The sequence below is a fragment of the Scyliorhinus torazame genome, chromosome 22 (genome assembly GCF_047496885.1).
Source record: "Scyliorhinus torazame isolate Kashiwa2021f chromosome 22, sScyTor2.1, whole genome shotgun sequence".
NCBI lineage: Eukaryota > Metazoa > Chordata > Chondrichthyes > Carcharhiniformes > Scyliorhinidae > Scyliorhinus > Scyliorhinus torazame.
The window spans coordinates 101308384-101324085 of NC_092728.1; the positions used below are offsets into that span (position 1 = coordinate 101308384).

Sequence of the window (15702 nt, forward strand, 5' to 3'; positions counted from 1 at the left end):
CCCTACCCCTGTAACTCCAGCCAACCGTTGGACACTTGGGGGCAATTTAACATGGCCTGCAAATCTTTGGACTGTGGGAGGAAACCGGAGCACCCGGAGGAAACCCACACAGACAGGGGGAGAACGTGCAAACTCCACATAGACAGTCATCCGAGGTCGGAATGGGACCCTGGTCCCTGGCGCTGAGGCAACAGTGCCACCGTTCCCGATATGATTTGTAACTCCTGTCAGATTGTGTATTTAATCTCTTGGCCATCTCAAAACATTAAAAAAAAATTTTTTTTAATATATTTCTTTATTAAAGTTTTTAACACAATTTTTCTCCCTTACAAACAATAACCGCCCCCCCCCCCCCCCCCCCCCCCCCCCCGTAACAAAAAAAAAAGAAACGAGAAATCGCGCGGAGCAAGATATATACATGGCAAAATAGTATATTTACATAGCTTTGTACACTGGCTCTCTCCCGTACGTGCCAGTTTCCCCGACTCTTCATGTTATCTCTTGCTCATCCACACCCCCAGGCAGCTCCCCCCCCCCCCCCTCCCCGGACGTCCCCCGTCCCCGCTAGGTTGCTGCTGCTGCTGACCGACCTTCCTCTAACGCTCCGCGAGATAGTCTAGGAACGTTTGCCACCGCCTGTAGAACCCCTGCGCATACCCTCTCAAGGCGAACTTAATCCTCTCCAACTTTATGAACCCAACCATGTAATTTATCCAGGCCTCCACGCTGGGGGGGCGTCGCCTCCTTCCACATTAACAAGATCCTTCGCCGGCCTACTAAGGACGCAAAGGCCAGAATACCGGCCTCTTTCGCCTCCTGCACTCCCGGTTCGTCTACTACTCCGAATATTGCTAGCCCCCAGCTTGGCTTGACCCGGACTTTCACCACCTGAGATATTGCTCCCGCCACTCGTCTCCAGAACCCCTCCAGTGCCGGGCATGACCAAAACATATGGACATGGTTCGCCGGGCTCCCTGAGCACCTTCCACACCTGTCCTCTACCCCAAAGAACCTACTCAACCTCGCCCCCGTCAAGTGAGCTCTGTGAACCACCTTAAATTGTATCAGGCTGAGCCTGGCACACGAGGAGGAGGAATTAACCCTACCCAGGGCATCAGCCCACAGACCTTCCTCGATCTCCTCCCCCATCTCCTCCTCCCATTTACCCTTCAACTCTTCTACTAACGCTTCCCCCTCTTCTTTCATCTCTTGGTGTATTTCCGACACCTTGCCCTCCCCAACCCATACACCCGAGATCACCCTGTCTTGAATTTCTTGTGCCGGGAGCAACGGGAATTCCCTCACCTGTCGCCTCACAAAAGCCCTCACCTGCATATATCTAAAGGCATTTCCCAGGGGTAACTCAAACTTCTCCTCCAGTGCCCCTAGGCTCGCAAACATTCCGTCAATGAACAGGTCCCCCATTCTTCTGATCTCCGCCCGATGCCAGCTCTGGAACCCCCCGTCCATCTGCCCCGGGACAAACCGGTGGTTACCCCTGATCGGGGACCACACCGATGCTCCCATTGCACCCCTGTGCCGTCTCCACTGGCCCCAGATCCTTAGCGTTGCCGCCACCGCCAGGCTCGTGGTATACTTTGTCGGCGAGAGCGGCAGCAGTGCCGTCACCAACGCCCCCAGGCTCGTTCCTTTGCAGGACGCCATCTCCAACCTCTTCCATGCCGCCCCCTCTCCCTCCATAACCCACTTGCGGATCATCGACATATTTGCTGCCCAGTAGTAGCTCCCCAGGTTTGGCAGCGCCAACCCTCCTCGGTCCCTACTGCGTTCCAGGAACCCTTTCCTTACCCTCGGGGTCTTATTCGCCCACACAAACCCCATAATACTCCTGCCTACTCTCTTAAAAAAGGCCTTGGTGATCACGATGGGAAGGCATTGAAACACAAACAGAAACCTCGGAAGGACCACCATTTTGACCGATTGCACTCTACCTGCCAGCGAGAACGATAGCATGTCCCATCTTTTAAAATCCTTCTCCATTTGCTCCACCAACCTCGTCAGATTCAGTCTATGTAGGGCCCCCCAACTCCTGGCTATCTGGATCCCCAGGTACCGAAAGCTCCCCTCCGCCCTCCTCCGCGGTAGGTCCCCTATCCCTCTTTCTTTGTCCCCCACCTGTAATACAAAGAGCTCACTCTTCCCTACATTGAGCTTATAGCCCGAAAACTCCCCAAACTCCCTTAGAGTCTGCATGACCTCCACCATCCCCTCCATTGGATCCGCCACGTACAGCAACAGGTCATCCGCATCTCGTGACACCCGATGCTCTTCTCCCCCTCGGACCACCCCCCTCCATTTATTAGACTCCCTCAATGACATGGTCAATGGTTCGATCGCCAATGCGAACAACAGGGGGGACAGGGGGCACCCCTGCCTCGTCCCTCGGTACAGTCAAAAGTACTCCGACCTCCGCTGGTTCGTCACTACACTCGCCACCGGGGCTCTGGAAAGGAGCTTAACCCAACTGATAAACCCTCCCCTGAACCCAAACCTACGCAGCACCTCCCAGAGGTACTCCCACTGTACTCGGTCAAAGGCCTTCTCCGCGTCTATAGCTGCCACTATCTCCGCTTCTCCCTCCACCGATGGCATCATTATCACGTTTAAGAGCCGCCGCACATTGGTGTTTAGCTGCCTACCCTTTACAAATCCTGTCTGGTCCTCGTGAATCACCCCCGGGACACAGTCCTCGATCCTCGTGGCCAGCACTTTTGCCAGCAACTTTGCATCCACATTAAGGAGCGAGATCGGCCTGTACGATCCACTTTGCAGTGGGTTCTTGTCCCGCTTTAGGATCAAAGAAATTGTCGCTTCCGACATTGTCGGAGGTAGTGTCCCCTCCTCTCTTGCCTCATTAAAGGTCCTCACTGGTAGCGGGGCCAACAGGTCTACGTACTTCCTGTCGAACTTACTTCCTGTAAGGTGTTAGTGAGGCCGCACCTGGAGTATTGTGTTCAGTTTTGGTCTCCTTACTTGAGAAAGGACGTACTGGCACTGGATGGTGTGCAGAGGAGATTCACTAGGTTAATCCCAGAGCTGAAGGGGTTGGATTACAAGGAGAGGTTGAGTAGACTGGGACTGTACTCGTTGGAATTTAGAAGGATGAGGGGGGATCTTATAGAAACATGTAAGATTATGAAGGGAATAGATAGGATAGATGCGGGCAGGTTGTTTCCACTGGTGGGTGAAAGCAGAACTAGGGGGCATAGCCTCAAAATAAGGGGAAGTAGATTTAGGACTGAGTTTAGGAGGAACTTCTTCACCCAAAGGGTTGTGAATCTATGGAATTCCTTGCCCAGTGAAGCAGTAGAGGCTCCTTCATTAAATGTTTTTAAGATAAAGATAGATAGTTTTTTAAAGAATAAAGGGATTAAGGGTTATGGTGTTCGGGCCGGAAAGTGGAGCTGAGTCCACAAAAGATCAGCCGTGATCTCATTGAATGGTGGAAGCTCGAGGGGCCAGATGGCCTACTCCTAGTTCTTATGTTCTTATGTAACTCCACCAGGAACCCATCCGGTCCCGGGGCCTTCCCCGCCTGCATGCTCCCCAAACCCTTGCTCAGCTCCTCCAACCCAATTGGTACCCCCAGACCAGCCACCTCTTGCTCCTCCACCCTCGGGAATCTCAGTTGGTCTAGGAATCGTCTCATAACCTCTTCCCCCGCTGGGGGCTGAGATCTGTACAGCTCTTCATAGAAGGCCTTAAATACCTCGTTTATTTTCGTCGCACTCCGAATTGTGGCTCCCCTTCCATCTCTGACTCCCCCTATTTCCCTCGCTGCCATCCTTTTACGGAGCTGGTGTGCCAGCATCCGACTAGCCTTTTCCCCATACTCATAGGTCGCCCCCTGCGCTTTCCTCCACTGTGTCTCCGCCTTCCCTGTGGTCAACAGGTCAAACTCCGTCTGGAGCCGTCGTCTTTCCCCAAGTAATCTTTCCTCCAGGGCCTCTGCGTATCTCCTGTCCACTCTCAAAATCTCCCCCACTAACCTCTCCCTTTCCATGCCCTCTGTCTTCTCCCTATGAGCCCTAATGGAGATTAGCTCTCCCCTGACCACTGCCTTCAACGCCTCCCATACCACCCCTACCTGCACCTCCCCGTTGTCGTTGGCCTCCAAGTACCTTTCGATACACCCCCTCACCTTCCCACACACCACCTCGTCCGCCAGCAGTCCCACATCCAGTCGCCACAGCGGGCGTTGGTCCCTCTCCTCTCCCAGCTCCAGTTCCACCCAGTGCGGGGCATGGTCCGAAACGGCTATGGCCGAATACGCCGTCCCCTCCACCCTCGGGATGAGCGCCCTGCCCAGAACAAAAAAAATCTATCCGGGAGTAGGCTTTGTGTACATGGGAAAAGAAAGAAAATTCCCTGGCCTGCGGCCTTGCAAACCGCCATGGGTCCACTCCCCCCATCTGATCCATAAACCCCTAAGTACCTTGGCCTCCGCCGGCCTCTTTCCAGTCCTTGATTTGGAGCGGTCTAGTGCTGGGTCCAACACTGTATTGAAGTCCCCTCCCATTATCAGGCCTCCTTTCTCCAGGTCCGGAATGCGCCCCAACATGCGCTTCATGAATCCTGCATCATCCCAGTTCGGGGCGTATACGTTTACCAACACCACCCACGTCCCTTGCAGCCTACCGCTCACCATTACATATCGCCCTCCATTGTCCACCTCAATAGTCTTGGCCTCAAATGACACCCGCTTTCCCACTAATATTGCCACCCCTCTATTCTTCGCGTCCGGTCCCGAGTGGAATACCTGACTTGGTCCGCCACCTTCAGGTGAGTCTCTTGGAGCGTGACCACGTCCGCCTTCAGTCCCTTGAAGTGCGCGAACACTCGAGCCCTCTTCACCGGCCCATTCAGCCCCCTCACGTTCCACGTTATCAGCCGGATTGGAGGCCCCCGCCGACTAGCCATCTCCTTTTCTGGGCCAGTCCCGTGTCCACGCCTCCCTCACCCTCCAGTCCCCCAGACGGGGGACCCCCGTCCCGACCACCTCTTCTATGTCCCATTCCCTTTCGGCCAGTGCAGCAGCAACCCTTCCACCCCCCCCCCCTTCCCTCCCCCCCGCTAGACCCCTGTCTAGCTTTTTTGCTCCCTCCATGTCACTCAACATTTAAAAAAAAAAAAAATTTTTTTTTTTTAAAAGCTGTATTACAATCTACCCTCCAGATATTTTATTTCCAAATTGGTCGGGTTCCCACATGTCAACCCGAGCCCTCCATCCAACTTTCAGATGTATTGGAGTGATGCTGAGATTGTACTGTTAATTTTTGCTACGCTAGCCTGATTAACTGATTCTTTGTTGTAAATGTGTCGGAGCTCACGGAGTCTTTTGAGGAAATAACTTTTGATTTCTAGTTGGCCTTTGAAGTGCATTGCTCACTCTGTTTGGACCTAGCTTGGTAGCTATTGCACCTGGCTAGCTTTATAATCAATTGGGTGGTCTCATTTCTAAATCAGTCAATTTCAATACTTTGGTCAGAAAACCTAATTCACAGTGAAATTATATAGAGCAGATGTGACTCTGTGACGAGGAAGAGTGAGGAGACATTATGCCAATCAGTAAAGATTAACAAACCAGGTAAATTTCTTCTTCAAAAATGAAATGAAATGAAAATGAAATGAAATGAAAATCGCTTATTGTCCCAAGTAGGCTTCAAATGAAGTTACTGTGAAAAGCCCCTAGTCGCCACATTCCGGCGCTTGTTCAGGTAGGCTGGTGCAGGAATTGAACCGTGCTGCTGGCCTGCCTTGGTCTGCTTTAAAAGCCAGCGATTTAGCCCTGTGCTAAAGGAGGCCCTGAAATGAGAGAGCTGACAGGGTGACCTAATAAAAGTCTTCAGGATTATGCAAGGGTTTGATAGGATCAATCATAGAATCCCTACAGTACACAAGGAGGCCAGTCGGCCCATCGAGTCTGCACCGGCCCTTGGAAAGAGCACCCTACTGAAACCCACGCCTCCACCCTATCCCCGTAACCCCACCTCACCTTTTGGACACTGAGGGACAATTTAGCATAGCCAGTCTGCCTAAACCCCCCCCCCCACTTTGCCCCATCCTGAAAATATGTTTCCACTCGGGTATAAGATCCAATCCGAACTTGGGGACTATAAATATACATTAGTTGCTAATAAGTGCAATAGGGAATTCAGGAGAAATTTTTTAATGCTGAGAATGGTTAGAATCGGGAACTCTCTCCCAAAGGTGGTGGTTGAGGCAAATAGTTGGTGCATTCAGGGGGGAAGCTAAACACATGAGGGGGAAATGGATGGAAGAATATGTTGATGGGGTTAATGAAGAGGGGTGGGGGGGGGGGAAGGTTGTGCGGAGCTATGACAGCTGAATAAGGAGTTTCCAAACTGTAAATACGTTGTAAACAGGAGCAAGCCGCACAGCCCCACGGATCTGCTCTGCCTGAACTCTACTTTCTTGACCCACCTCTTTGATGTTATGCAGAGCGGCACCTCTTTGGCTCACAGAACTACGTTTACCAGGTTATGTTTCCTCTGCGTTATTTTGGAGAAAGTTGCATCTCGTAAGATAATTCAAACATACGCGTCCAATTAAGAAGTCATTATGGCCTAAATGAGATGGTTCTTCCTGGAAATAGAAGTATTTTTAATGCAATTTTTCTGTTCTCCGGATATCCCAGAGTGCTTCATGACCAATGAATCACCTTTGTTTTGGGCAATTTGAGTGCAATAATGTTCCAAAAGCTGTAATGAATCCCATGAACAAGATAAAACTCATGAAATAAGCAATCGTTTAGATATAAAATACAGACCAGATGGCTGTTTTATCTGCAGCCACAGGAAAGGAAAACCTTGAGATGAGACTAAATTGATTTACGTATAAATTGTCTGCCTGCGAATGGGAGATCTATTTGAAATAAGAGTTTGGTGCTGGCATGCCAGAGCGCATGTGGAAAAATGAGTCACTTCTCTGCAGACCAGATTCAGACCTTAGCACTAGTGGTTTTAAGATATTTCATGTCACGACCACATACTAGTTGTTTCATTCATGAGCTAAGAATGTGTGTTGTGCGTTGCCTTCTTTGTTTAATGTCAGTTACACAATTAAAAATAATCTTAAACAAGATAAAGCTTAGTTTATCGCAAAGACTGCTGGTGTAAGTTACTTGGGTAAAAGTGATAAAGTTATTAACTAAAATGCTGTTTGGAAGATTAAAAGCAGATTAAGATTTTTTTTTAATACTTAATGATGAGATTTCAAATCATTCTCAGTGGAATATCTTTGTGGGCCTGTTGCCCTTCATTCCAAAGTGAAATGTTTGAAACTTGGAAGTCATATTCAGCAGCTGCAATGGCTTTGTTAGTCGACTAACTGGAATTTCCTGCACAGGTGGACTCAGCAGTGCGACACTGTGGGAAATGTTCAGAATACCAAGGGTTGATGTCATATCAAAATTAACCACTAGATGGAGATGGATGCAGAACTATATAAAGCACTGACTCACAGACTTCTGGGAGAGAGTTGGAGGAGAGCAGTGATAGAGAGAACAGGACGGTTAGATAGAGTGTAGAACATAGAACATACAGTGCTGAAGGCGGCCATTCGGCCCATTGAGTCTGCACCGACCCAGTTAAGCCCTCACTTCCACCCTATCTCCGTGACCCAATAACCGCTCCTAACCTTTTTGGTCACTAAGGGCAATTTATCATGGCTAATCCACCTAACCTGCACGTCTTTCGACTGTGGGAGGAAACCAGGGCACCCGGAGGAAACCCACGCAGACACGGGGAGAACGTGCAAACTCCACACAGACAGTGACCCAGCGGGGAATCGAACCTGGGACCCTGGCGCTGTAAAGCCACAGTGCTATCCAATTGTGCTACCGTGCTGCCCGTAGAGACGAGTGTCAGTTGAGTGTAGATTGTAGATTACCAGACTAATGTTTACTATAGGAGTAAGTGGTGGAGCGTTAATACGTACATACTTGATAAGTATGTACCGGTCAGGCAGGGAGGAAGGCGTCGAGCGAGAGAACCGTGGTTTACCAAGGAAGTGGAATCTCTTGTTAAGAGGAAGAAGGAGGCCTATGTGAAGATGAGGTGTGAAGTTTCAGTTGGGGCGATGGATAGTTACAAGGTAGCGAGGAAGGATCTAAAGAGAGAGCTAAGACGAGCAAGGAGGGGACATGAGAAGTATTTGGCAGGAAGGATCAAGGAAAACCCAAAAGCTTTCTATAGGTATGTCAGGAATAAGCGAATGACTAGGGAAAGAGTAGGACCAGTCAAGGACAGGGATGGGAAATTGTGTGTGGAGTCTGAAGAGATAGGCGAGATACTAAATGAATATTTTTCGTCAGTATTCACTCAGGAAAAAGATAATGTTGTGGAGGAGAATGCTGAGCCGCAGGCTAATAGAATAGATGGCATTGAGGTACGTAGGGAAGAGGTGTTGGCAATTCTGGACAGGCTGAAAATGGATAAGTCCCCGGGACCTGATGGGATTTATCCTAGGATTCTCTGGGAGGCCAGGGAAGAGATTGCTGGACCTTTGGCTTTGATTTTTATGTCATCATTGGCTACAGGAATAGTGCCAGAGGACTGGAGGACAGCAAATGTGGTCCCTTTGTTCAAAAAGGGGAGCAGAGACAACCCCGGCAACTATAGACCGGTGAGCCTCACGTCTGTAGTGGGTAAAGTCTTGGAGGGGATTATAAGAGACAAGATTTATAATCATCTAGATAGGAATAATATGATCAGGGATAGTCAGCATGGCTTTGTGAAGGGTAGGTCATGCCTCACAAACCTTATTGAGTTCTTTGAGAAGGTGACTGAACAGGTAGATGAGGGTAGAGCAGTTGATGTGGTGTATATGGATTTCAGCAACGCGTTTGATAAGGTTCCCCACGGTAGGCTATTGCAGAAAATACGGAGGCTGGGGATTGAGGGTGATTTAGAGATGTGGATCAGAAATTGGCTAGCTGAAAGAAGACAGAGGGTGGTGGTTGATGGGAAATGTTCAGAATGGAGTACAGTCACAAGTGGAGTACCACAAGGATCTGTTCTGGGGCCGTTGCTGTTTGTCATTTTTATCAATGACCTAGAGGAAGGCGCAGAAGGGTGGGTGAGTAAATTTGCAGACGATACTAAAGTCGGTGGTGTTGTCGATAGTGTGGAAGGATGTAGCAGGTTACAGAGGGATATAGATAAGCTGCAGAGCTGGGCTGAGAGGTGGCAAATGGAGTTTAATGTAGAGAAGTGTGAGGTGATTCACTTTGGAAGGAATAACAGGAATGCGGAATATTTGGCTAATGGTAAAGCTCTTGAAAGTGTGGATGAGCAGAGGGATCTAGGTGCCCATGTACATAGATCCCTGAAAGTTGCCACCCAGGTTGATAGGGTTGTGAAGAAGGCCGATGGAGTGTTGGCCTTTATTGGTAGAGGGATTGAGTTCCGGAGTCGGGAGGTCATGTTGCAGCTGTACAGAACTCTGGTACGGCCGCATTTGGAGTATTGCGTACAGTTCTGGTCACCGCATTATAGGAAGGACGTGGAGGCTTTGGAGCGGGTGCAGAGGAGATTTACCAGGATGTTGCCTGGTATGGAGGGAAAATCTTATGAGGAAAGGCTGATGGACTGGAGGTTGTTTTCGTTGGAGAGAAGAAGGTTAAGAGGAGACTTAATAGAGGCATACAAAATGATCAGGGGGTTGGATAGGGTGGACAGTGAGAGCCTTCTCCCACGGATGGAAATGGCTGGCACGAGGGGACATAGCTTTAAACTGAGGGGTAATAGATATAGGACAGAGGTCAGAGGTAGGTTCTTTACGCAAAGAGCAGTGAGGCCGTGGAATGCCCTACCTGCTACAGTAGTGAACTCGCCAACATTGAGGGCATTTAAAAGTTTATTGGATAAACATATGGCTGATAATGGCATAGTGTAGGTTAGATGGCTTTTGTTTCGGTGCAAAATCGTGGGCCGAAGGGCCTGTACTGCGCTGTATTGTTCTATGTTCTAAGTAGTGTAAATAAATGTTAGCTTTGTTAATGAACTTGGCTTCTGTGGTCTTTGCGAACACTGCAACATCCATCCTGATAACAAGAATCACAAAGAACACCACACGCAGGCCAGGAGATTTGGGGAGGGAGAGAAGGACTATTTATTTACTGGGTCTGCCAGTAGGACCCTGCAGGTTACCTGGTTTCCTTTTGCGCAGAACCGTGATGTTTTCCCCCTGCACACCTTCCACTGTAGCTACAGGTGGCAGGGAAGCCCTGCTGTCGTGTGTGGTGGCTGAGAGCTGTCTGCTGGTAATGTCTCTCAGCCCTATCACGCAACAAAATGGCCCCTTGCAGCCCTTTTTATAATTCAAAAATACAAAATGGCGGCCGTGATAAGTTAGGTGAGCCAATGTTCCACAAAGCAAAGAAGTTAATTAATTTGTAGCCTTTTTGGAAAACGTCCTTCCTGTCTCCAGTTCTCTCTGAAGTAAAAGGGTCCTTCACACCCTAATGGGGTCTTTGCATATTTTCGTGACTCTTTGTAGCCAGATCTGGAAATACAAGTCTCACAAGGTTTCAGAAAGCATCATGCTGTCTGTCCATACATCTGTTTTGAAAAGTGGCATGTAAAGGTTTGAGAACAAGAAAGTGTGCCTTTAAACAGTTGTCCTTAAAATCTGTGATGTCAAAAAGAAGATCTTTTTGAAGATGGCCAGGGCTAGATGGTGACATTTAGACCAAGACACTTGACTTTACAGGAGCCATAAGACGTAGGAGCAGTAGGCAACTCGACCCATCGAGTCTGTTCTGCCATTCAATGAGATGGTGGCTGATCCGATAATCCTCAAATCCACTTTCCTGCCTTATCCCTAATAAGACCATAAGACGTAGGAACGATACATGAAATGAAAGCAGAAAATAGTCAGAAAAATGTGGCAGCATTTATAGAGAGAGAAGTAGGGTTAACGTTTCATGGCAATGGCTGGTTACTCAATTTTGAGTTTGGAGACCATTTGAAAATAAATTTAAAAATTTTAAATTCAGGCTGGAGTTCTTGGCTTTACTTAATTCTTTCGTGGGATGTGGGGAATGCTGGTGTTATGAGCGAGGCTTTTCAGAACCCCAAAATGTATCATGGAGTTCAACCAACCTCTCCCTTTAATGGATTTGTTGCTTTTCCGAGCACACGGCTTTTTCCCCAGGTGTGGGATTACAATTATGGACACCATCTGAAGTAAACATTGGCTCTCTTAACACCCCTTACTTCAAAGATAACTCAGAAAATGTTGCAACAGTAAATACTTCCTTATAATGTTCCTTCAAACTTCCAAGAGACTTAACACCTTTAAACAGTATCACATCAGGTTAAAGGATATATATATTTTTTGTAGAATGGCAGAGATATATTAGCTTGGCTGCCTTCAGCTCCAGCACCTTGCTTTCTTCCTGCAAACTCTCTGGAAACACACAGACACACCTAAGCTGCTGTCTCAAACTGGCATTCTACTTTTAAACTGCTCTCAGCAAAACCAGCCAGGCACTTTCTAAACTAACTGCAGCTCTCTTTCAAAACTGAAATTAAAAACCTGCAAACACAGACTGCAAAATGGCTGAGCTCCACCCACTCTGTGACATCACTGTTTTCTTGAAGGTACATTGCTTAAACATCCAGTTCTTAAAGGCATTCTCGCATGACACTGGCAAAGGTATTTGTTGCCCATCACTAATAGCCCTTGAGAAATTGGTGGTAAGCCTCCATCTTGAATCACACCCCCAACTTGGTGTGTCCTCATTGGGGATCGCCTGTATTACTTTGCCAGCTGAAACTTTTCTTCTGTTTCCACAGGAAAACACTTCAGATATCCAGACAGCTGAAGGACCAAGCGGTCGAAGCTCAGGCTTGTTACAGCCTTGGTAACACTTACACTCTGCTGCAAGACTATGAGAAAGCTATCGAATACCACATCAGGCATCTGTCCATTGCCCAGGAACTTAATGACAGGTAGAGGCTTTGAAGAGATTGTTTTACTTTTTGTGTGAGCGAGTCACTGCTGACGATCGTTTTGCTTTGTATAATATTGTTGTTTTCGGCCAAGTTCAATTTATTGGAACAAGTTCCCTTGGGAGATGGTGGAATTAGTTTGAATCGATCCATTCTGGGCAGCATGGTGGCACAGATGTTAGCGCAGCTGCCTCACGGCGCTGAGGTCCCAGGTTCGATCCCGCCTCTGGGTCACTGTCCGTGTGGAGTTTGCACATTCTCCCCGTGTCTGTGTGGGTTTCGCCCCCACAACCCAAAAATGTGCAGAGTAGGTGGATTGGCTGGCCACGCTAAATTGTCCCTTAATTGGAAAAAATAATTGGGTAATCTAAATTAAAAAAAAAAAAGAATTGATCCATTCAAATGCAAATTAGATGGCTTTCCTTCAGACAGTAACCTTTCGGGATGAGAATATCTTTGAGTAGTTTGAGATGTGGTGTTTGGTGAGTGTAGCGTGCTTGGTGGAGAACAGCTGACTTTAGAGCCAAAGCTCTCCACAACTGGAGTTTTACACATTTCATTTATGAATCAGTTGTAGGATAATTATTGATTGCAATAATTAGTCAACAACTCCATTGTTGTATCATACGACTGCTGGGACGGTGGAAGGTGGACTTGCTCCTCTGATGGTTCAGTATTTAAACGCATAGTCCCATGTGTGTGGGATAGCATAATGCAGGCCGTGGAAGTCACGTGTTTAATTAATGGTCTGTACTCGTGTTAGCTACTCTCAACTGGAATGCTAGTGTGATGGTGCGATTGTCATTTACGTTGCATGGTCAGGAAACTGGTCAATTGAAATTTTCAAGATCAGTTAGATAAGATTCTTGTTTGTAAAGACTGGATATGGAAAAGGCGGTTAAAAAGAGTTGCGGTAGAGATCAGCCATGGTCGAACTGATGGTCGAACTTGTTTGAGTGGCTGAATGGCCTCCACCTAAGTTCCCACAAGTAAGGATCGATAGACTGGACACTGTGTCCGGTTGGTCGAAAAGCATCTGTCGCACGAGGTACTGTTTCCTCGAGTCTCAAATGGTCAATGGTCCAGGAGAGGACAAAGAAAACGCTTCAAAGAAACTCTGTCCTTGAAGCGTGACAGCAGAGACGCTATTGAGTGGGAGGAGTTTGCTATTAATCGATCAAAATGGCGGCAACGTGTCCACCAAGCTGGACCGCACTTTGCGCTCCTGTTGATGATGAGGCAGAGCGGTCGGTGGCAGAGATGGAAGAAGATTCTGCTCTCCAGATCCCACTACCTCAGGGGTACCGTACCCCATATGTCCAAAGATCTGTGGGTCAAGAATCGCCTGTTCAGCTACATGAGGACTAATGGCAGGAACTCACAACACTGAGTAGATGTCATACCTTGAGGGACAGCCAGCGATGATGACGAGCAATGTGTCGAGGGTTCCTGTTGGTGAGGGCTGGTAGAATGTGCGCACGCATATGTTTAAAAGAGGACCAGTTTCGCTCTGCTGGGATCCCACTAGGGTGGAATAGTGTACTTGTTGTGCATAAGAAGAGTAGCTACTTAGATGTAGCAATTGTCTGCCGGTGTATGATGCTTCAGCATGAGCCCAGTGTCTTTAGCCGAGGAGGACCATAGATCGAGGAAAGAGTTCAGTTAACAGGGCAGCACAGTGGGTAGCACTGTTGCTTCACAGCTCCAGAGTTCCAGGTTCGATTCCCGGTTTGGGTCACTGTGTGTGGAGTCTGCACGTCCGGGTGCTCCGGTTTCCTCCACGAGTCCCGAAAGACGTGCTGTTCGGTGAATTGGACATTCTGAATTCTCCCTCTGTGTACCCGGAGTGTGGTGACTAGGGGCTTTTCACAGTAACTTCATTGCAGTGTTAATGTAAGCCTACTTGACAGTAAAGATTATTTAACATTTTTTTTAAAACATTCTAATTAGCCATGAGTAAATAAAGTGAAACCCAACTGTGGTACCTCCTTAAAATTAATCAGAAACCGGATTAATAGCAAGTTTGGCAACAAGCTCCTGCAGCAAATGTAAGACTTGCTTATTGTGATCCCACGAGCATTGGATTTTTCCATTTTAAAATCACTACCATCTTTAATGTTTACGTTCAGCTACTTCCACACACATCTCCATCAAAGCACAGGGATTCGCATCGAATACTAATATGTAACAATAATTAACAGCAGGAAAAGTTCAACAAAGGGGCATTTTTAATGTTATCGGTCATTCAAAAAATAATACTACTTTTTTTTCTTCTCTTTCTGAATTGCACTGAAATTGCAACATTTATCTATATTAACAATATGTTGGTATGGGGCTGTAAGTGCACATGGGGGATGGATAAATTTTACAAGTTTGAATTTTAAAAAATGCTTAGCATTATAGTATTTGAAACCTGCCTGTTGGATCCCGACCTCCCTTATCCATTCATTTCTTCATTCTAAGCCAGTGTGACAAGGACGTTGTTGTTATTGTGCTGGTGCCGCACGCCAAGCCAGCGTGAAATACATGCTATTCTTTTCGAAATGCTGGCTGTTTACCGAAGGGGTGTTTTCATGACTGGCTTTAAGATTATTTTATAGTTTGAGTACGCACAACTTGTCGGGATGCTGCCCGTTCAAGTCAATGTTTATTCTGTGAAGGTGCAGCAATTTTCTGATTCAAAGGTTCGTTATTGCATCAGATTAGGATAAATTACAATTGCCAGGGACAATTAAGTTTTATGGTTTAAAAAAAAATTCTTGTATTGCTCCTTTTGAAGTTCAGAGTAGTTTAAAATTCATCTTCTAACCGTACCCTGCTGAATTACATTAGGTATAGTATAAAAGCACAGAGCCTGCACCCAATTTTTGCCATTTCGTTTTGCAGCACTGTTGAAACCTTTCTACAATACTTAAGACGTTTGATCCTTCAAAGTAAACTCTACTCCTTCTTGCAGCATGCCCATCTGGCAGCCTGGTTTCATTTCTTTTGCACCGAGCCACAAGTTGCTTCATAACACGATTCGGTTAACTCTCATCCGTTTCTTGATTTCTAATTCGGCATTCTGGTTCATAATTCGCGATGACACAGGGATGCAAAAGTTTGAAGAGTGGGTGGCTATCTGGGCATCTGGCCAGAAAACCAATTGGGAGTCCAGCATTATGCAACAAGAATCAACTCTTCTCCTGGTTCACTTTGGTTTTGAAATCTAGTCGACAGGCAAATCAAGACAATTTGAATTAAACCAGCTCATTAAACTAAACCAAGTGGCAACCAGACCCATGAGCAATTTGAGATGTTTTGGTGGGGGAGGGGGGAGGGGGGAGTATAGTGGGCGGATGCAGTGTGAGGTGGGGAGAAGCTTTACGGTCATCAAATTTAATGTTCTGCACATTTCCTTTTTTAAAAAAATTTAGAATGCCCAATTATTTTCTTTTCCAATTAAGGGACAATTTAGTGTGGCCAATCCGCCTAACCTACACATCTTTGGGTTGTGGGAGTGAGACCCAGGCAGACACGGGGGAGAATGTGCAAACTCCGCACGGACAGTGACCCGGAGCCGGGATCGAACCCGGGTCCTCAGCGCCGTGAGGCAGCAGTGCTAACCACTTCGCCTCCGTGCCGCCCCAGTTTTATGCACGTTTCATCTACTTGACAGCATTTCACTTTGTGCTTGTTGGAGTAGTGAGCAGCCTGTAGGCAG

The 15702-nt window shown here is 47.4% G+C and overlaps 1 protein-coding gene across 7 annotated transcripts in view; it reads left to right on the top strand.

Annotated features, from left to right (window-relative positions):
• LOC140399277 (G-protein-signaling modulator 1-like) overlaps positions 1-15702 on the top strand; it is a 386887-nt gene that overhangs the window by 239514 nt on the left and 131671 nt on the right. For all 7 annotated transcript variants that reach the window (XM_072488747.1, XM_072488745.1, XM_072488750.1 and 4 more), the window contains one exon: positions 11844-11999. In XM_072488747.1, the coding sequence (XP_072344848.1) occupies positions 11844-11999 (156 nt within the window). The remainder of the gene's footprint in view (positions 1-11843; positions 12000-15702) is intronic.